The following is a 22,529-nucleotide window of genomic DNA, read 5'->3' on the forward strand; positions in this document are numbered from 1 at the left end:
GTGGGGGAAGTGGGTTATGAAACATTACCTCAGGTTGTCACCGCCCTCTGTCACTTCGTAGGACAACCCAGCTTGCAGGCCGTCCACGAAAGATTTGAGGTGAGCAAGCTCCAAGGCCTTCCAAATCTCCTCATCTGAGTAGTTGTTGAAAGGGTCTAGATTCATCCTCAGGCTCCCAGAGAACAGGATGGGATCCTGCAAGTCAAGGGACAAGGGAGTTACTGGGGCTAATGTCAGAAAAGGAACAAGTAGGGACTTCCCTGGTGGTGCAGTGGTTAAGAATCTGCATGCCAATGCAGGGGACACGGGTTCGAGCCCTGGTCCGGGAAGATCCCACATGCTGCGGAGCAACTAAGCCCGTGTGCCACAACTACTGAGCCTGCGCTCTAGACCCCGTGAGCCACAACTACTGAGCCCGCGAGCCACCAACTACCGTAGCCCACGCGCCTAGAGCCCGTGCTCCGCAACAAGAGAAGCCACCGCAGTGAGAAGCCCACACACCGCAACGAAGAGTAGTCCTGCTCACCACAATTAGAGAAAGCCCCCGTGCAGCAATGCAGCCAAAAATAAAATTTAAAAAAATTTTTAATAAACATCTGGCTTTTAATATATATACACATATATATACATATGTATACATATACACATATATATATATTTAAAATTTTTTTTATAAAAGAAAAGGAACCAGTAATTCCTTGTGGCCAAGAAAGTGAGCAGGACTGGTCTGAGATGGAAAGCTGGTTAGTTAGTGGTCCAGCTTCTCCAAGATTTCCCCACTGCAGGCTTGGAGCTAAACACGGGGAGCTAAACACAGCATTAAGAGGAGTCCTTGGTTTTGTTTGGTTTTTCATTCTGAAGTTTATTTATGGATTTCCAAATTTGCCTTAGCATCCCTTAAAAAGATGAGAGGAACATCCCACATCCCCAAATGAAAACTCATGGTTTGGAGGTGGAGGGATCAGGGGCAGGCAGGGGAAGGGGTCATATAGTTACAAGAGAAGAATTTCTTACGCTCTTGAAGAGGCTGGTGAAAGTGTAACAAAGGGAGCAAACACCAGACAGACCAAAGCCACCCCAGAGACTTGGCTGCAGCAAGCAGAGGACAGGTTCTGATGAGGACCCACATACCCCGAGAGCCTCCAGGGCAGTCCTTGTTTGGAAGGGTCTGGAGAGGAAGCTGCAGGGAAGACTTTCTTGCTGATGCGCTAACCATTCCGCTTATTGGCAAAACATTGCCACAAATTCCCTCCCCTGTCTTTTAACCATATCAAATGGGGAGTACAAAGCTTAATAGTTTCAAGCTTCAGCAGCAAAACTGCTAATGCTGATTGCAAAGGTCCTGCGAACCTTGATGGGCTATAGAAATGCTAAATAATCATCTGCTCCATTTGACTCCTGCTGTATTGCTGCCACCTACTGGTTAGATACTGACAGTCACACAAGCATATTACCAAAAAAATGTAAGATTTATTTTTGTAAGTTCTGGAAGCAATGTGTCTTAGGGAACTAGCTTAGGTATCCCAGGCAGACAGCAGAAATGACGCCACCAGATGAACACACATCAAGAAGAAGATGCACATGTTTCCTGTAGAACAAGCTGCATGTGACAGAGTACGTCCTACAGCTTACCTGGGGGATGATGGTCAGTTTCTCTCGGAGGTCGTGGAGCCCAATGGAAGCAATATCTACCCCATCAATGGTGATCTGGCCTCCTGCAGCCTCTAGGATTCTGAAAAGGCTGTTTGTCAGGGATGATTTCCCAGCTCCTGTCCTGCCCACCACGCCAATCTGTAAATACAGTTCCTTGGCATGTTAGTTCACCATGTAATTATTGAGGGCAACAATTTAGCCAGGGACATTCATAATCACAGGTGGAAAAAGACAGTGACTGGCTACTTCATCTCTAAGATGTTAAACTGATTTTGGTTTTGGTGGGGGAAAATGTACCTGGATGTCAGTAAAGGATGGCTTTCCCATCCTACCTCCTAACTTGTTGCTTGGTGAGAACTACATTGACTGCTGGAAATGTACACATCTGTTGCAGTTATTCTTGGAAATTATAGATTTTTTAAAAATCCTTGTTAAAAGTGAGGAGAAGGGAAGGATTGGGTCTGCCATCAGGTCTGAGAAGCAGACCCTGACCTGGACCTGAGCATCAGTACCCAGACATATTTTTGGCCCTGCATCAGACCCCAAGTCCTCAGAGAACAAGAAAACCATACCAGGACTTTGCAGACCAGAGGGAGAACTAGGCCATTCTCTCTGCAGGGACAAACCTGCACACAGCTGTTCCCACCAATTCCTTCCCCAGGCCGGTGCTTCCTCCTGACTTCCCCTCTACAAGCCTTGGCGCTTACAGGAAATGAGCCCAGTCAGCAGACAGGGAGATAGGGGAGGGCTGAGCAAGAGAGCCCTTACAGGCTTAAGTCTGTTTGATCCTGTGTGGATATCCTGCCCTCTGGTGGTGGCGCTGTGTCCCTACACCTCCCCAGGGCAGAGGAAGCGCCCCAACCCTCTCACTTCCACCAGATTAATGAAAGCCCAGAGTCCACTGCTCTCCACCTCTATGTTCACAAGGACTCACCCAGGCCTTTCTTCAGCTCCACCTACCTTCTCCGTGCTCTTAATGTCACAAGTGATCCCCTTCAGTACCAGATCCAGCTCAGGCCGATACCGTACTTGGTAGTTGCTAAACTGGATCTCCCCTTTGCTGGGCCAACCTTCTGGAGGCCTCTTATCAGTCACCCATGGTGCCTGGCAAGGTGACAGGAGGAAAAGTGCTTTACACAGTGACAACTCACTCAACAGTCCCCACAGGACTCATGTCACAGAACAGGGTAGCAGTGTGCCAGCCACCCGTGAGCATCTGCATTGAATAGACTGAACTAGACTGGTACTTCCAGAAGGGTCCTACCTTATTCAATTAAAGAAACCCTATCCCACGAGGCTGTTCTGTGCATCTCCAGAATGAAGCCACCATTTAACTTGGTGCATCCCAAGACCTGACTTCTCCCAAACCATTACCTATTTTAGGTTTCAAGAAATTAGGTTCTTTCAGTTAAAGCAAGGGAAACTTCCAGAGAACCTTTATGACCCCATGTGAAATCTCTAGATAAGGTGAAGATGCATTCTCAAAGCGGTGGCTTTTTTTTTTTTTTTTGGCCTTGTCCCTGGCTTCCTCTGATTCCTCCTTACCTCATTTTCCACGTTTATGTACTCATTTATTCGCTCAACAGCCACAATGTTGGTCTCTATTTCTGACGTCATCCTCACTAGCCAGTTCAGGGTTTGTGTGATCTACAGAAAAACTGGAAGACTAAGGATCATCTCAGGCTCAGAAACCAACCCAACCAGTTAAACCACAAGGTCAATCTAGTGCCTACTCTGCACCCAGCACTATGCCGGGCTCTACAAGAGAGCAAGGAGAAGTATAAGAGACAATCCACACCTTCTTGGGGGAGGAAATGAGGCTGGTGCATTGAATGGTGGGAGGACAATTAAGTGCTCAACTGTGTGGTGCTCACAGGAAAGGCACTACTAGCTTGGAGTGGCCTAGGGCCAAAGCTGAGGCTGGAGAGGCTGGCCGTGGGTCTCCTGCCTGTAAGCCCTTAGGGGTTAGGGGTGGCATTCTACCAATGGGGAAAGCATAAGGAAAGACACAGGGTAGGAGAAGGCCTTCCAAATAGCTGCCACCTCTACTCTCAACAACAGCTCCATTGAGAACCCAGCCCTCAAGGTGGGACATCCACATGGACCCCTGTCCTCTGTTACCCCAATGAACTCCAGGTGCCTTCCTGCCATTACAGAGGTAACATCTAACCACTAGGAAGATGATTGTCATGATCTGGGCCAGAGTCCAGGGAATCCATGGGTTACTCAGGCAAGCTGCTCACATGCAAGCTTTTTTCAGGCAACAATGTAGTCCTGGCACATACACACAGGGAATCTTTGTAGAGCACATGGTGGTTAGAGAGAGGGAGAGCACAGGAGGCTGGGGACTACAAGTAACCACTTGGTGAAGCCTGGACCATATGAATTGTTGATATTTGAATGTTTTTATTTTGGTTCAGTATAATAGTTCTCCAACTCTTTGCCCCATCTGTCCTAGGTTAATAAGCCTAGAAATGAGGAGATGAAAGGGCAGTGGCACAAGGAACCCTGTGATTCTGGTAAATGACAGAGTCCTTTTGGGTGTCCCGCCATGATCACCTTGGGCCTTATTAACGCCAACTGAAAATAGCACCATATAGAGCCTGCTGGTAACTGTGCAGATCCCCAGTATATTAGTTCAGAAAGAGTCCACAAAAGATGGCCAAATGACTCATTAAATGAGTATCATTCATTAAACATTTACCATAGTGCCAGTGGTAGCAAAGTGGCTGAGTGGTAGGAAATAACGTCTGATAGCTATCCCTTAGTCAAACAGGGGATGCATTATATAGTTCTATTAGACTCTATATTCTTTATTAAAATTAACTCCAATTATTCTGTGATTTAACAAAATAAACATAGAAGTTATTTGTTCAGAAGAGTTTCTGGTTACTGCTGCATTATAATAGAAACTCATTTATTTTCTCTTTTGATTATAATCAAGCAAAGAGACAGGAAACTATTAGATAATCATCTGAGATTGCTTCCTTAACTACCCAGGGCAACACAATTTATGTCCAGTTACCCAGATGGCACTGGTACCTACTTAGAAAGGGAAAGGAGCCTGTCCATGGGTTACACAATTAGTAAGAGATGGAGCTAGGGTTTGAACCTCAGTCTCCCCTGGTCCCTCTGGATCTAGAAAGGAATCAAGAGCACAGACTCCACGGTATACCCGAGGCTCCATTTAAGAATAATGCATTAATTCAGCCAAACTCCCAACCTTCAGACTCACACTGAGTGCATTGGACAGAACAAAGCCCACAGTGTCCCCACTTAGGGTATCTCTATAAATAACCATCATCAAGGATGAAAAGAAGACGATCAAGTTCCCAATCAGCTCCAGACGAATTGCAAGCCACCTGGAGGGCAACAGAACCAGAGAAAGAGGTGTCACTGAGAGGTGTCCACTTCCTTACCTTACCCAGCAACCTAGGTGTTCCTAGAACGTTCTCAGAGGGTTTGAGTTGGTAGGGCTGCATTCTTAGGAGGTGTCTCAATTTGACTATGCCATGTGTTCCTAAAGTCTTTTAAATTGGATTTTAGAAAATAAATTGCATTTTAAAAGATACTAGAAGAGTTTGCTAAACTAAGGGAATCCTATAGTCCAATGTCTCCCAAACTTGCCAAATCTTAAGAATCATCTGGTGGCAATTATTAAAATTACACAATTCATGCAAAAAATTCCTGGACTCTTCCCCAGGAGATTCAGGGAATGGGTTTTAGGAATCTGCATTTTAACAAATGTTCCAAGTGAGTTCTTTTGATTAGGCATGGGAAACAATGGCATAAAGAATCCAAATGTAAGGTTAGAAAGAAATCACCACAGGAAGGTTCAATGTACCCTGTCTGATTTCGTGATTTTTAAAAAGGTAGAGAAGAAGCTGGAGGTGGAGGGAAATTAGGTGTGAGCTGATGACAGGGAGGTATGTTGGGCTTTGTAGAGAACTGAATAGTGTGTAGATTGATATAATTTATGAAAACTGACTTTCCCAGTAAAATGTATTTAACTAAATTTGAATAATTCTAGCACATGTACAAATAAATATACATATTTTACAATGGGGGGGTCCAACAGAAAATTGACTCTTATGCCTGTTTCCTTCTTGGAAAGTATCCAAGATATAAAAAATCTTTACAATCAAATTTCTGACCTCTCCATGTTCCAGATAATACTAAGCATCATTAGCCTGCCCTTCACACCACAAGACAGTGTAGAAGCCACTCAAGAGTTTCCACTTCCTGAAAAAGACCTTCCTCCTCCAAGGACACATGACTTCTTGCCAGGGTCTAATGAAGCTGGAGAAATCAAGACTGCTCACCCTTTTTGGATTCATCTCACAGGATGTGAGCTTTTCATTTCTGTCATCATTGATTTTGCCTAAAATTTCCCAGCTTTCCTCCCTCCAACCTCTGCTTCTTTCACCACCCTACAAAGAGTGTCCTGCCTATGGAGAATCTCACATCCATTCTCAGGGAAGCAAACAGAGAATATCCAGTTCACCCAGCACGTGAACAGTACCTGGGTTATCAAATGCTCACAGATGTCATGTGACTCCCTCAATAAGCCTATGAGGTAGGTTGTGTTCCAGCCGTCGTACAAACAAAGAAAATGAGATTTTCCTGAGAGGGGTCAAGACAATTCACCCCGCTTGGTAAGTGGCAGAGCAGACAGAGGGACCCCCAGTCTCTGACTCCAAAGCTCATGCTTTCTCCTCTCTACTCACATGACAGGCGTGTTTGGCAAGAGTGAATTTCACAACACTGGCCATGCCTGCCCTCCCACAGCTAATGTCAAAAGTGCAGAACCCCGAAGCACATATTTGGGTGATATCCAGGGGCAGCCTCACCTGTTGGAGGTAATCCAGGAAAAGACACATTTCTGGTTGGTGTCCGTCACCATCTCATTGTGCTTTAGAAATCGCTCCTGGTGCTCAAAAGCACGGATAACAGACAAACCTGACACAGTCTCACTAAAGTGAGAGTAGATTGGGGACCTGGTGACAGAGTCCAGTCGTCTCAGCTGGCGGGAAGTAGCCACATAAAATATCTGGACCCAAAAAAAGTGAAGACTCAGTCATACAATCATATCACATACACTGTACCTCTTCCTTCATGGCCGTGACCCAGTATTCTTTACGTTGAGGCCACAGCTCACATCTGAACAGAGAAGCGGCTCTGGTCTCATCTCTGACTAGAGGAGAAATGAGAGAGGCTCAGAGGAAGAGGATGCTGGGAAGATCTGGGGTTGGAGGGAACAGAGGAGCACGAAAGCGCGGACACCACACCTCACTCAGCCCTAGAGGTTGGAATTTTCAAACCACATAAGGAGTTTTGTCAGCCTAATCCGTATGGTCCCAAGAATCTGCACATATTGTCTAAATGACAGTTTTGTAGTGGTTAGAAAAACAGTCTCTAAAAGATTTTATAAATGCTGCTGGGAACCGAGGGGTGTGGAAAGTGGAGATGGGCAGTAAATGGTCCAAGAAAGGTATGCCAAGGTTTTGATAAAAATTAAATAATCAGGTAAGTGACCAAAATTGTGCTTTGACAGTGTGTGAAGGTAAAGATCGTTTGGAGGTGTGTGGAATGCTGAGGGTCTAAGAACTGGAACTGGATGTAATAGCGCAGGCCGAAGGAGGAGGTTCAGTGGGGTGGGTTAGTGGTGCTACTAGATTCCAAGAGGATTTGTTGAAACTAGGGAAGAACTGGGCATTTGAGTCAAAATTCAAAATGTTATACCTGGAAATTTCCTCAAAGATCCTGCTTCTTTTTTTTTTTTTACGCGGGCCTCTCTCTGCTGTGGCCTCCCCCACTGCGGGGCACAGGCTCCAGACGCACAGGCCCAGTGGCCACAGCTCACGGGCCCAGCCGCTGCACGGCACGTGGGATCCTCCCGGACCGGGGCACGAACCTGTGTCCCCTGCATCAGCAGGCAGACTCTCAACCACTGCGCCACCAGGGAAGCCCAGATCCTGCTTCTTATTTGTTGGTTTGTTACTGACAAAGGCGACGATGTTCCTGAGGAACTCAACACAAACACCAGGTGGTGTCAACTTACCACAGGCCACAAGTCTGCCCTTGACTGAAGGGCTTCAGAATTGTTTTCTCAAGGTGATCAATTCATCCCAAAGGTAAATGGTGGAACAAGAATTCTCTCCACAGCTTCCCTCCCCTCCTCAGTTTTTATCATGGTCATGGAGCCCCTTACACTTGCTCTGGTTTTTCTGTGAGGCTTGGCTTTTAAGCTGTGTCCTCAAGAACACACTGGAATTGAGCCTAAGCCACCCACAGACACCCCAGTGAAAGGAGAACTGCCCTGAGGTGAAAAGAGACCGGGCTCCTGCTGAGGGACATCTCCAAGCAGATAATCCTAAGCCAACCAAGGAAGCAGCCTTAGCACAACTCTTCTAGAAGCAACGCATTACCTTACCGTTGTGAAGGGTCTTACAGAGCCTCAAGACTTTGTCCAGAGCCAACCTCAAAGTAGTCTTGGATCCAAACATAAATATGCCCCACTTACACTTGTGGGGTGTGGGGCAGAAGTTAAGGTGAGATTGACCGTGAACTTCCACCCACCCATCAGTGCTGACACTTCAGCTTCAGAAAGTGGCCTACGGGCTCCTTGGTATGTTATTATCTGGCTCAATGACGAAGATGCTGGAGAGGGGAGAGTGACTAGCAATAAACACAAGAGAAGAGTCTCAGGAAGGAGCTTGGGCTTTTATGAGTAGAGAAGGAAGGAAACCTAGCCATTTCCAAACCTACCTGAACAGACACATAAATGATGCCAAGAGGGATGATGACGATGATGAAGACTGGAGTGGCCAGGCAGATCATGACCAGGGTGCTGATGATGCCCAGGAAGCACAAAATCCAGCTGCGCAAAGACATGGGGAGGGTGTCATCCACCGTGGAGATATCCTAGGGACACATAAGAAGGAGAGATGGTGTGCTAATGAATTCCTATGACATTTTACATCTCGGTTCCAGCAGCAAATTTGCTCAGTCACATCAGAATGCAAATAACTATATGTCCAGGGTTGAAAGAAAAAAAGAAATCCTCACCAGCTATTAGTTCTATGCAGATTAATTTTGACCCTTACCTGGCACAGATTCTCCATCTTTCCTTCCTCCACCCCCTCCTTGATCTCCTCTTAAGGGCTCAGTCATCAGCTCCAGAGGACCCTAGGTATAATTCTCCTTTATGGTCTGAGCCACCTCCTCCGCAAAACATACTGTATAATTAATGACAGTTTCCTTTTTCATGCAGAAGCAGTTAGCAAAATATGACTGTTGCCTAAGTAACTCACAGTAAGATCTCTGTGTTTTTTCCGGAAAATTATATATATATATATAACAACAGTGGAAAAGAGTGTGCAACATTTGCAAAATTCCTGTGAGAAATCTCCCCATCCAAAATTGTGTACTTTTTTAGGTTCTATTTAAGAGCAGAAAGCCCATTTAAGTTGTCTCCAGTGACATCATGCCCACCATCTTCGTTCCACAGGAAGGTGACAAGTGGGGGCCTGCCCACTTTTGAAGCAGTCACCATGTCCCCAGAACCTGCCTGTGGGCTGGGAGCTAGACTTTCTGTGTCTGCTCCAAGACCAAACAAATAAGGGCTCAGAGCTCCTCAGACATTTTTTTAAAAATGTGCACCCTCTTCTACAAACAGAAGACTGAAAATTCTGTTGGTGATAGTTGAATATTATTCAGAATTGTCTGGTTTCCTCTGTTCTTGAAATTTCCCCCTTATGTTCACTAAGAATCAACGACTTTGGTCTGGCCCATGGAAGAGAGCCATCTATATGATCTTAGCATTTACTGAGCATCCCAATGCCTAGTACAGTCCTTGGCTCATAGAAGGTACTCAATATATGTTGAATGAATGAATGCTAAGGGTCCCAGAATCTTCAGTCGATTGAGAACCCCATTAAAATCATAGGATTCCACAATCCAGACCTTGTTTACTTATTTTTAAAGTATCAAAGATGGGAGATTCAGGGATGGAGGCAGCAACCAAGCAAAGCATTGTCCTGCTATCTCTTTTATTCACTGTCACACTAGTGATAGTGCTTTTACTTGTGTTTTTCCCTCTGCAGAACAATCCTTCACATCCTGCTTCTGCCACTCACCCATCCCCTACCCCCACCATCTCCCTGGCTAACTTCTATGAGTTAAGTCCCTCCTTTTCTGACATTTCCCACCCTCAATCACCCAGGTTGAGCTGGTATCTCTTTTCTCTGTCACTCTTTTGTACTCCAAGAATGCCACTGTACACATGGTTGTTACTGGTTTTCCTATATCCTATCATAATCCTTTACTTCCTTGGCCGTCCCCCTCACTAGATGGTGAGCTACTTAAAGGGAAAGAGTTGTTCATCCCTGTAACCCCCGGATCCTTAGGACCTCACACAAGGTGTTCAAGAAATATCTGCATGCTGAGTGGACCAAAAAACTGGAACTGCCCAGTGTTGCCTAGGGACACATGAGAATTCTTTCCCTGTCAGAAATAAAAAGATCCTCAGCATATAAACACGTCTTACAACCTTTGAGATACTTACGCCAGCAAACCTGTTCACTATCCGGCCAGTGGGTGTTGTGTCAAAAAAACTCATGGGTACTCGAAGGATATTGTTCAGCAGCTGCTTGTGAAGAATGCTTGCTGCGTGGACGGAACCATAGACACTCCAGAGATTTGCTATGAGCACAAATATACCTGGAAATGGAACCAGTTTAGTCAGCACCATGCACAGGGATCCCTGAAGACTTGTGCAGGACATAATGGCAAATTTGTCATGAGTCCAGGCAAAGGACATGGACCTGACAGAGCGTCTCAGAGATGGCTGCCGTAGCCGTCACACATACCTTGTGCTAATCCCAGAGCTCCATAGACACCAACTCTCAGGTCCCTCTGAGAGGCTGGATAGTTGGTGCTATTGAAGGTTTTAGAGTCACGGGTCCAAGCACTGAGCCAGAGGTTCGATCCAATAAAAGACACGGAATGGAGCACAAACCCAAAGATAATGAAGAATATCGAACACCATCCTATTGCTTGTAGGTATTTCAGGTAGATGGAGAACTTCACCTGCAAAGCCCCCACCTCAACATTAGTAGAGTTCCTAGCGGCTTTTGGTGAGGAATTACCTAGAATACCAATCATAGGGGGAGTACAGTCCTTTGGAAAGTGGAGAGCCGGTGGCAAAATTTGGTAGTCTGTGATCACATTTCTGTACTGGGCCAGGATGATAATAATCAATGCTGAAATATAATGCAGGGTAAATAACCATCAGATTATTAATGAGCTTCTAGATGCAATTAAGAGGAAAAGATATAAAAACAAAGCGGGACAGATAAGGCTATACCACAGACCTTGGAATTTGTTTTATTAATGTTTAAGTTAAGATCTTAAATTTAAGAACTTGGTTTTAAGTTTTATTAATTTGAATTGTGTGCTATGAGCTTGATATATTGGTGTTCTCTGGCTCCCAGAATTGCATCTCAAAGCATTTTTGTTTTTACCACATATCAGAATGGAATCAAACCCTCATGAAGTGTAGTATGAGGATATTCACAGGGAACATGTCATTCTTCATGGAAATACAATTTGATAAAAAGCCCAGAGCCTCTGCTAACATTTCAATGATAAATTTAAAGACTGGCAAAGCACACAAGACATATCCCTCTGTAGATATGTATTCAAGTCATCAAACTTAAAAATGTTCAAATCCCAAGCCTTATATCACCTCTAATGGTACTTTTTACTGTGGTGTTTACCTTTCCAGTTTGTATGAATTCCTTCTTAATTAGTTTTTGCCCTTTCACTGGTTCTTCCTCCTCCTTCAGGATATTCACATTCCGAGTTTTCAAGTCTTTTAAGGGCTTCAGACGCCTGCTACTGGACCTAGAACTGAGAGATTGAGAGGGGAAGCTTTCCTGAGCATGTAGATGCATGCCAAGGGTCTTCTTGCAAGCAGGTGTCACAGTAGCTCTGCTCACATCAAAGTGCATTTCAGAGCAGATGGTCATGGGGGAAACACCACCCCAACCCTCCTCCACATGCACAGAAACAAAAGAAGAGCTGGGAGCGTCCATGTGGACACTCAGAAAAAGTCCACAGAGAAAAAGAGAATGATCAGGTGGAACTATGGAAGTGATGGGGGATGCCAGCTGAATATATGACCAACCTGCAACTAAATGTTCGATGAAGACTGTTCTCTCTTTTCATGGACAAGGAGGCCACATCTTCAGGGATTTCCTCCACACTGGGCATCAGCCCATAGTCATCTTCTTCACTGTCCTCATTGACTAGGAGACACATCAAAGGTTAGGGAGATTGCTGCATAGAGCTATCATAGCCCTATGAACAAGAAGAAAAGTCTTTTCTGATCTTCTTGGTCTTAATAAGAGATCCCAGATGTACACACAGGTTGGAATCTTTTACTCCAGAAATACTGTTTATTAGGACATCTCATTGAAAAATACCAGGATAAAGGAGAGGTGAGTTAATATTCCACTGGAAGAGAAACGGTCAAAAAGGAGAAGAATATTCCCAGAAGCTTGTAAGTTCCTTTGGAGCAGGAAAGAACTTTTAAGGATTACAGTAGACAAACAGAAGAGTCATAATCCCCAGAAATGTCTAAAAAGGTGAGTGTAAATTTAAAATGTTCTGCTTGAAATTCAAATAATTTGAGAAATTTTATTAATTTAAAGCGTTTTAAAAAACATATCCTGATAATAAAAGGTAAAACAGCTTGGTCTGTGAAAATGGTAGAGTTATGACCTCCAGAAATTGGTACCTCTGTAAAAGCAGTGAGCATACTAGCCAAAAAATGTCAAAATCAAATTTTCCGTAACTTTGAAATTAACCAAAGGCTTGCCACAATCCAGGGAGCATTTATTTAAGAAAAATGGCTAAATCTCAGAAAGAAAAGTAAGTTTTGTAATAGTTTAATTTACCCTATTCCTATTCCCCTCTCCTTAGATCTGCTGTAGCCTAGAAAACCAACAGCCACACATTCATTGTAACCATGAAAATCACCAGCCTAGCAGCTGCTGGAAGGAACAGACTGGGTTCAGAACATGCTCAAAACCTTACTTCTGGAGAAGTGTCATTATTTGACCTGTCTGGCAGTTCCCTGGAAAACTCCATTCACAGAGCTTGTCTTTATAGAACCTGACTTGGAGTTGGCTCTAACAAGCAGCAGTAGTTGTTTAACATCACAGCTGCCTGAGGCAGTGATAACAGTTGGAGCAAAGGAGAAACTGACCAAGAACTTAAGAGGAAAAAAACCCTGGGGAATAAGATATCCATAGGGAGCTTTGATATCTTCAATATATTCCTGGCAATCGAGAATGTCATACACATGTGTAGGGTTGCACACATGCCAACCCAAGAAAGACTTGAGAATGTCCTATTCTCTTACCTCTGGCTTACCTTCAGACTCTGTGCAAGCAGGGAAAAAAGGCTGAGGCAGAACTATAAACTGCCTGCTGGCATGTTAAACAGACATGTCCACCCCCACCCCCCATCCCCACAGAGCCCCTCAGCAAAGGCTGAGTGACGTATCAGTTCAGGCACTTGAGGAAATCTCTATCCAATTGTTATCTGACCACTAAGCCAACCAAGCAGGGACTTCTATGGCCACATGAGACAAAGAAAGACTTAAGAGAATCAGTTCAGGAAACTAAACAGGAGGAACAACAAAAGCAAACCCTGGTTGAGGATGGAGGGGAGAGAGATCATATTTCCAGAATTGTTATGCTATTTAAAATGACCGGTTTTCAGTAATCAAGACAGTATGGTACCGGCACAAAAACAGAAATATAGATCAATGGAACCTGATAGAAAGCCCAGAGATAAACCCATGCACATATGGTCACCTTATTTTTGATAAAGGAGGGAAGAATATACAATGGAGAAAAGACAACCTCTTCAATAAGTGGTGCTGAGAAAACTGGACAGCTACGCATAAAAGAATGAAATTAGAACACTCTCTACCACCACACACAAAAACTCAAAATGGATTAAAGACCTAAATGTAAGGGCAGACACTATAAAACTCTTAGAGGAAAACATAGGCAAAACACTCTATGACATAAATCACAGCAAGATCCTTTTTGACCCACCTCCTACAGAAATGGAAATAAAAACAAAAATAAACAAATGGGACCTAATGAAACTTAAAAGTTTTTAAACAACAAAGGAAACCATAAACAAGACGAAAAGACAACCCTCAGAATGGGAGAAAATATTTGCAAACGAAGCAACTGACAGAAGATTAATTTCCAACATTTACAAGCAGCTCATGCAGTTCAATATCAAAAAAAAAACCCAAACCAAAAATGGGCAGAAGACCTAGATAGACATTTCTCCAAAGAAGATATACAGATTGCCAACAAACACATGAAAGGATGCTCAACATCTCTAATCATTAGAGAAATACAAATCAAAATCACAATGAGGTATCACCTCACACCAGTCAGAATGGCCATCATCAAAAAATCTACAAACAATAAATGCTGGAGAGGGTGTGGAGAAAAGGGAACCCCTCTTGCACTGTTGGTGGGAAGGTAAATTGATACAACCACTATGGAGAACAGTATGGAGTTTCCTTAAAAAACTAAAAATAGAACTACCATATGACACAGCAATCCCACTACTGAGCATATACCCTGAGAAAACCATAATTCAAAAAGAGACATGTACCACAGTGTTCATTGCAGCTCTATTTACAATAGTCAGGACTTGGAAGCAACCTAAGTGTCCATCGACAGATGAATGGATAAAGAAGATGTGGCACATATATACAATGGAATATTACTCAGCCATAAAAAGAAACGAAATTGAGTTATTTGTAGTGAGGTGGATGGACCTAGAGTCTGTCATACAGAGTGAAGTAAGTCAGAAAGAGAAAAATAAATACCGTATGCTAACACATATATATGGAATCTAAAAGAAAAAAGAAAAAAATGGCTGTGAAGAACCTAGGGGCAGGACAGGAATACAGACACAGACGTAGAGAATGGACTTGAGGACACAGGGAGGGGGAAGGGTAAGATGGGATGAAGTGAGAGAGTGGCATGGACTTATATATACTACCAAATGTAAAATAGATAGCTAGTGAGAAGCAGCCACATAGCACAGGGAGATCAGCTCAGTGCTTTGTGACCACCTAGAGGGGTGGGATAGGGAGAGTGGGAGGGAGTGACAAGAGAGGACATACGGGGATATATGTATATGTATAGCTGATTCACTTTGTTATAAAGCAGAAACTAACACACCATTGTAAAGCAATTATACTCCAATAAAGATGTTCAAAAGAAAAAGATCAGTTTTCAACAAAAATTATGAGACATACAAGGAATCAGGAAAGTATGGGACTGTACACAGGAAAAAAGCAGTCAAAAGAAACTGTACTCAAGGAAGCACAGATGTTGGACTTACCAAAGACTTAAATCAGCTATGATAAATATATTCAAAGAACAACAGGAAACCATGTCTAAGGATCTAAAGAAAAGTTCTCACCAAATAGAAAACATTTCTATTAGGCCCATTAGCATGGGCCCCTGATCCAATATGTCTGATGTCCTTGTAAAAAGGGGAAATTTGGACACTAATGCACATAAGGTATAACACCATGTGAAGATGAAGGCAGAGATTGATATGAAGGATGCCAACGAATGCCAGCAAACCACCAGAAGCTAGGAGAAAGACCTGGAATAGATCCTTCCCTACTGCCTTCAGAAGGAACCAATCTTACTGACACCTTGATTTTGGACTTCTAGCCTCTAGAACTGTGAGACAATACATTTCTGTTGTTTAAGACACCCAATTTGTAGTGTTTTGTTATGGCAGCTAATTAAGAAATACACAGAGCCAATGTTGATACAGGTAACCTTTGCCCTCCTGACCTTCCCTTTATTCTACCATCTTGTAGTCTGTACCTTGAGCCCCAGAGCCGACACAACAGCATGCCAGGCAGTGGGGCTTATACAACTTCTCAGAAATGCCCTATCTATGTTTCCCAGAGCAAGGGTTTAATGAGCTGTTTTGCAAACTGTCTTTTGTACACAAAAGATAGGATTTTTCAAAGGGGCTGTCTACCCATGGGGGTTTATAAACAGAACTTAGAAACTCAGAAGATCAAATCAGAAGAAGTTTAGAATTAGGAGAAAACTGTCCAGGTTGTGGTGATGTGGCTGACTGAGCAGTAACTCAGGGGTATCCAGCATCAGACACTACCCTTTGCTGGAGATCTTCAGTCCCCAAGCAGGTACTTTTTGTTTTCTCCAGGCCTGTCCTGGAGCACATAAAGACTGATAGAAAGCTCTGACCCCTTCCTTTCTGCTGGAATCCCTGCCCCACTTTCCTGGGCTGGGTCCCAGTCCCTATAGCCCACACCATCGTATTCTTTGTTCCCGCCCTGTCCCACCAATGCTTACAGACTTCTTGGTTTAGGCTTTTCTTTCCGACTCTTGTGGTTTTAAACCATCACATGTCCTGACCTCAAGGCCTGACTGTGATCCCACTTGCAGGTTGTGTAGTTACTGCCTCTTCTGATTGACTTTCGGAATGCCCCTGTACCCTCCAGATCTTGCTTTCTCAGTCCTGACCTCCTGCTGATAATTGCTACCTGAAGCAGATACCCAGAACCATGCACAGGACTACTGCTGGCAGGTTCTTGAGAAGGACCCCAGAGACCAGGGCTCCATTACTGACTGGGGCTGATCAGCGACCCCAGTGGTAGTGGTATTGGGTAGGGGCTATTCCTGTGGCACACTGTGAGACTATGCAACTGCCATGATTTTTTTTCTGGTTCAGAACACCCAGTGGCTTTTGGTGTATTCGTCAAATCCCTTTGTTAGGGCGTATCAACAATTTAGCAGTACATTATTAGGACCAGGTATTACAAAGCTGTCCAGGAAGTGGTTCTCATGAATTTGGGTAGATGGGGTGGAATATGTGACTTGAGTCAATAGAAGCAGGGCATTCCCTAAAAGGGGCCCCTTGTGCCACTGGTGTCTCTTCCACAAGGGCTAATCACCCCAAATCTCCAGTCATCCTCTAAAGAGTGCCCTTTGATTGCATGTCAGAGACCAGATGAGCAGGATTATCCCCCAGTTTGGCTGAGATGTAAAGTTTCTATGTTTGTGTTTCTTTACAGAGACACAAAACACAGAAGGGACAGATATTGGATCTCTGGATAATTTATTTCCAAATTTAGTTCACTGGATACTGAATAGTTCAGGAGGTAAATAGTGGTGGTTTACTACTTCTACCCCTTCCCTACCCAAGTTCTATCCTGTTCCAATCCTCTTTACGTACCTGTGGGCTCGTCTTTAGGACCCGTCTGTTTTATGAATGTCTTCAGATTCTTAGCAAACAATCCTTTCTTGGCCAACAGAGTGCTGTAGGATCCCTTCTCCACGATGATGCCATTCCCCAAAACCACAATCTCATCCACTTGGGGAAGAAAGTGAATGCTGTGTGTCACCAAGAGTCGAGTCTGTAAAAATAACAGTAAGTTGTGCTGACTGCCCCGTGTCCACCATGTTCCTTAGCTTACTAAGGAAAAGGAAAAACAGAGTCACTGTGGGGCTTTCCTTCAAAATGTGGCCCTGACCACTTGATCTCTTACTTCCTCTTTACTTCCCAGCACCTCATCCTAAAACCTGACCCCATGTGTAAGATGAGACTCCTGTCATCATGGATATATTCACAGTTATTTTCCTGTAGTGACAATGAGGTTTGCCCCACACACGTTTTCCTCCAGCTTCCTGGTAGCCAAGAGTTGGGCTTAGGGACGTCACTTGAGATCAAGGGCTATCAGTATAATTGAGGCATGCAAAACTAACTGCCCCCCTCACTAAACAGGTAACTGATCTAACAAGAACTGCCCAGATTAGTTTAGTATGTTAGAATCATTATAGGGCAAGAAATTGTGTCTTTGGCCCAGGCCCTCCCTGGCGTGGAAGACTTGGCATCCCTTGTATTCTTGTCTATTTATGGACTACATTGACTACTGAAACAGGGATTCCACTCAAAGAAAGATAAAAACTCACAGATCAGTAATGAGACTCAGATAGGGTCTATGGGGTTGAGATGGGCCTCTAGAGAGACAGCCCAAGCCCACTGCCTCTGCTCTCTACTTCACAGCCCCACAGACACTAGGTTGCTCTTATCAGGAAGACTTGGGAGATGCTCATCCTTTGAGTCTCAGCTCAAAGCCAGCTCTTTCGGTAGCCTTTCCTGAATCCCCAGGCAAGAATTGGGTATTCCTCCAGTGTTTCCATGGTAGTTTGTATATTCTGCCATTAAAAATGATTCTTGTATTATAACATTATTGCTTGCTTTTTGGTTTGTCTGCCAATTCGATTGTAAGTTACTTGAGAGCAGGGATGAGACCTTTTCATCAGTGTGCCCAGTCTTTGCAATGAACCAGGCCCAGGGTGGGTATTCAGTTCATGAATGAATGGAGCCAATTAGCCTTATGGACAGAAGTCAGGACCAGGCATAGGAGGGAGAGTGAGTTCCTGTGGACTCACTGACCCAAGAGAGAGGCAAAAGGCCTCAGTGGGACAGCAGCCCAGTCAACCCTGCCACCCTCTGACTGGCAGCATTCAAAAAACCTTGAAGGGAAAAGGCCAAACACAGATGGAGTGCTGACAGCCCTCACACTAGACTTGCTACTGGTGAGAAGCATACTCAAACCCTCAAGGGGCGCTGGGCTCTGTCAGCCCCTCTCGCATTCAGCCTACTGTGCTAACTTGCCTATGGTAAGGAAAGCCTATGACCAGCTCCAGTGACTTGCTCTGGCCACTTTATCTGTACTGTCTCACAGGGGCATTGCAAGAATCAAATGAGACAATGCAATCAAAGTGCTTGGCACAGGCCTGCGACATAATGAATACCCAAAACATATAGGCTTATTTCTATATTCAGATTGAGTCATCCTTTCCAGGCATAGTGCTCCAACATCCTGCAAGAGTTCCAGGAAAGTGCCTTCTTAGAGTAGAGCTCTAATACTTGCAGGATGACCTGTGTCCCAGCAAGGTAAATTGTTGGGTCCTCTGGCATGTTTTCTGACACCAACCGATTCTGAGTGTCCAACAGTTCAATTCTGACACCAGCTACCCAGAAACCCACAGCTACCCAGAGCCCACAAGACTGCCCTGACTTCTAATGCTAGCCGAAAGTCTTGGATCCCACCCATACTTCTGACCAACTAGCTGTAAATTGAGGATTTCCATGGCCCCCTCCTCAGGTCTGATAATTTGCCAGAATGGCTCATAGACGCCAGGAAAATACTTTACTTACTGTTTACCAGTTTATTACAAAGGATACAACTCAGGAACAGTGAAATGGAAGAGATGCATAGGGTAAGGTTTCGGGGGTGGGGTGCTTGTGCAGAATTTCCATCTCTCACCAGGTGTGCCACCTTCCCAGCACCTTAATGTTCTCAGCAATCTAGAAGCTCTCTGAATCTCCTTATTCAAGAATTTTTATAACACAATCTCCAGCCCATCCTCCTCTCCCCAGAAATTGGTATGTGGGGCTGAAAGTTCCAATCCTCCCATCACTTGGTCTTTCTGAGGAACAGCCTTGTCCAGAGGCTATCTAGGGGCCCCTCCATAAGTCACTCATTAGCATAAACTCAGGTGTGATCTAAAGGGGCTCATTGTGAATAACAAAAGACATTCTTAGTATCACTCAGGAAATTCTAAGGGTTAGGAGCTCTGTGCCAGGACCTAGTGAAAAAGACCAAATATAGTTCTTATTATACCACAGATCTCAAAGGACTTTTTATCATAATTAATCATCCTAAAAGGCTCAATGTTGGAGCCAGAGAATAAGACTCAAATTAGCCAGTTCCCACATAAGCTATGATCTCAAGATGGGAGCCCTCACCAAATCATCTCCTGGGGGACCAGTCTGACACTGTATCTCCCCAGCAGCCCAGGGGGAAGGTAAATAAGGAAATCTGCTTCAGTACCCAGCAGTCCTAGGAGATGTGTTCCCCTCCTCATGTCTTCATCACTTTAAATAATTTCTCACCTTGCCTTTCAACAGGCCATTGGGACCCAAGACCTTATTAAAAATATGTTTTCCCACATGAGCATCCACAGCAGATAGGGGGTCATCCAGAATATAGATGTCTGAATTTTGATAGGTAGCTCTGGCCAGGCTGATCCGCTGCTTCTGACCCCCACTGAGATTTATACCCTGAAGAAGAAAATAATTTCTATTAAGTACTGAAACTGAGTCCCACTAAAATTCCTCTGCATAGATTCCTCTGCTGAATCTATGATTAACATCTCTATCCAAAACTTCATGACCTTTCTTCTCCCATACCTGTTCCCCTCAAGTGAGTATAAAAGGAAAGGGGGGATTGAAACCAAGCAGGACACTGGAGGGCCCTCCTGTGTACAAAAACCCCTGTGTCCCCCCTTTCTTATTTGTAGAAAAAAACTTTAGTCTCCTAGGCCTTCCCTGAGTTCCAAGGAGCAGACTCAAGCCGTTACTAACTAGGGAAGTGAGGGAATGCAGAAACAAAGGAAAAGCAGTCAAGAAACAATAGTTCAACTATAAAACAGAGTCCTACCTCCTCTTCAACGGGTATATGTAACACTTAGATGCATATTATTGAACTATTCTACAGAAACTAAGATTCTAACCCAGGTGGAGGATGGTTACTACATGTTGACCACAAGCACTTAGCCCCAGACTGTTTGGAACCAGAAGGTTGATGATTAAGATTCCTGAAACATCACCCTGCCACTTTACCACCAACCAATCAGAAGGAAGTCTACAAGCTGCAACCCTCACCCCAAATGTTGCCTTTTAAAACCATTCCTGGGGAATTCCCTGGTGGTCCAGTGGTTAAGAATCTGTCTTGCCAACATTAAACACACCAACATTCGAATTATAGGGGTCTCAGAAGAAGAAAAAAAAGGGACCGAGAAAATATTTGAAGAGATTATACTTGAAAATTTTCCTAATATGGGAAAGGAAATAGTCAATCAAGTCCAGGAAGTGCAGAGAGTCCCATACAAGATAAATCCAAGGAGAAACATGCCAAGACACATATTAATCAAACTATCAAACTTAAATACAAAGAAAAAATATTAAAAGCAGCAAGGGAAAAACAACAAATAACATACAAGGGAATCTCCATAAGGTTAACAGCTAATCTTTCAGCAGAAACTCTGCAAGCCAAAAGGGAGTGGCAGGACATATTTAAAGTGATGAAGGGGAAAAAACCTACAACCAAGATTACTCTACCTGGCAAGGATAACATTCAGATTCGACCGAGAAATTAAAACATTTACAGACAAGCAAAAGCTAAGAGAATTTAGCACCACCAAACCAGCTTTACAACAAATGCTAAAGGAACTTATCTATGCAGGAAACACAAGAGAAGGAAAAGACCTACAATAACAAACCCAAAACAATTAAGTAAATGGTAATAGGGACATGCATATCGATAACTACCTTAAATGTAAATGGATTAAATGCTCCAATCAAAAGTCAGAGACTGGCTGAATGGATACAAAAACAAGACCCATATATATGCTGTCTACAAGAGACCCACTTCAGACCTAGGGACACATACAGACTGAAAGTGAGGGGACGACAATGTTCATTGCAGCACTATTTACAATAACCAGGACATGGAAGCAATCTAAGTGTCCATCGACAGACGAATGGATAAAGAAGATGTGGTACATATATACAATGGAATATTACTCAGCCATAAAAAGAAACAAAATTGAGTTATTTGTATTGAGGTGGATGGACCTAGAGTCTCTCATACAGAGTGAAGTAAGTCAGAAAAAGAAAAACAAATACCATATGCTAACACATATATATGAAATCTAAAAACAATGGTTCTGAAGAACCTAGGGACAGAACACAAATAAAGATGCAGACATAGAGAATGGACTTGAGGACACGGGGAGGGGGAAGGGTAAGCTGTGACAAAGTGAGAGAGTGGCATGGACATCTATACACTACCAAATGTAAAACTGATAGCTAGTGGAAAGCAGCCACATAGCACAGGGAGATCAGCTTGGTGCTTTGTGACCACCTGGAGGGGTGGGATAGGGAGGGTGGGAGGGAGGGAGATGCAAGAGAGAAGAGATATGGGAATATATGTATATCTAAAATTGATTCACTTTGTTATAAAGCAGAAACTAACACACCACTGTAAAGCAATTATACCCAAATAAAACTGTTAAATAAACAAATAAAACAAAAATAAAAAAAGATGTGGCACACATATACAATGGAATATTACTCAGCCATAAAAAGAAACGAAATTGAGTTATTTGTAGTGAGGTGGATGGACCTAGAGTCTCTCATACAGAGTGAAGCAAGTCAGAAAGAGAAAAACAAATACCATATGCTAACACATAAATATGGAATCTAAAAAAAATGGTTTTGAAGAACCAAGGGGCAGGACACAAATAAAGATGCAGACGTAGAGAATGGACTTGAGGACACAGGGAGAGAGAAGGGTAAGCTGTGACAAAGTGAGAGAGTGGCATGGACATATACACACTACCAAATGTAAAATTGATAGCTAGTGGAAAGCAGCCACATAGCACAGGGAGATCAGCTTGGTGCTTTGTGACCACCTAGAGGGGTGGGATAGGGAGGGTGGGAGGGAGACACAAGAGGGAGGAGATATGGGCATATATGTATATGTATAGCTGATTCACTTTGTTATAAAGCAGAAACTACCATACCATTGTAGAGCAACTATACTCCAATAAAGATATTCAAAAAAAAAAAAGTGAGGGGATGGAAAAAGATATTCCATGCAAATGGAAATCAAAAGAGAGCTGGAGTAGCAATTCTCATATCAGACA

At 43.7% G+C, this 22,529-nt stretch overlaps 1 protein-coding gene across 1 annotated transcript in view; it reads right to left on the reverse strand.

The window, feature by feature from the left end:
- ABCC2 (ATP binding cassette subfamily C member 2) overlaps positions 1-22,529 on the reverse strand; it is a 69,183-nt gene that overhangs the window by 4,385 nt on the left and 42,269 nt on the right. The window contains exons 18-30 of the mRNA XM_030865320.2: positions 19,714-19,881; positions 16,984-17,164; positions 11,843-11,963; positions 11,433-11,565; positions 10,524-10,743; positions 10,220-10,374; positions 8,422-8,577; positions 6,504-6,703; positions 4,889-5,015; positions 3,199-3,300; positions 2,614-2,757; positions 1,633-1,791; positions 29-195 (exon numbers count right to left, since the gene is read on the reverse strand). Coding sequence (XP_030721180.2) covers positions 29-195; positions 1,633-1,791; positions 2,614-2,757; positions 3,199-3,300; positions 4,889-5,015; positions 6,504-6,703; positions 8,422-8,577; positions 10,220-10,374; positions 10,524-10,743; positions 11,433-11,565; positions 11,843-11,963; positions 16,984-17,164; positions 19,714-19,881 — 2,033 coding nt within the window. The remainder of the gene's footprint in view (positions 1-28; positions 196-1,632; positions 1,792-2,613; positions 2,758-3,198; positions 3,301-4,888; positions 5,016-6,503; positions 6,704-8,421; positions 8,578-10,219; positions 10,375-10,523; positions 10,744-11,432; positions 11,566-11,842; positions 11,964-16,983; positions 17,165-19,713; positions 19,882-22,529) is intronic.

Source organism: Globicephala melas, chromosome 16 (genome assembly GCF_963455315.2).
Source record: "Globicephala melas chromosome 16, mGloMel1.2, whole genome shotgun sequence".
Taxonomy (NCBI): domain Eukaryota; kingdom Metazoa; phylum Chordata; class Mammalia; order Artiodactyla; family Delphinidae; genus Globicephala; species Globicephala melas.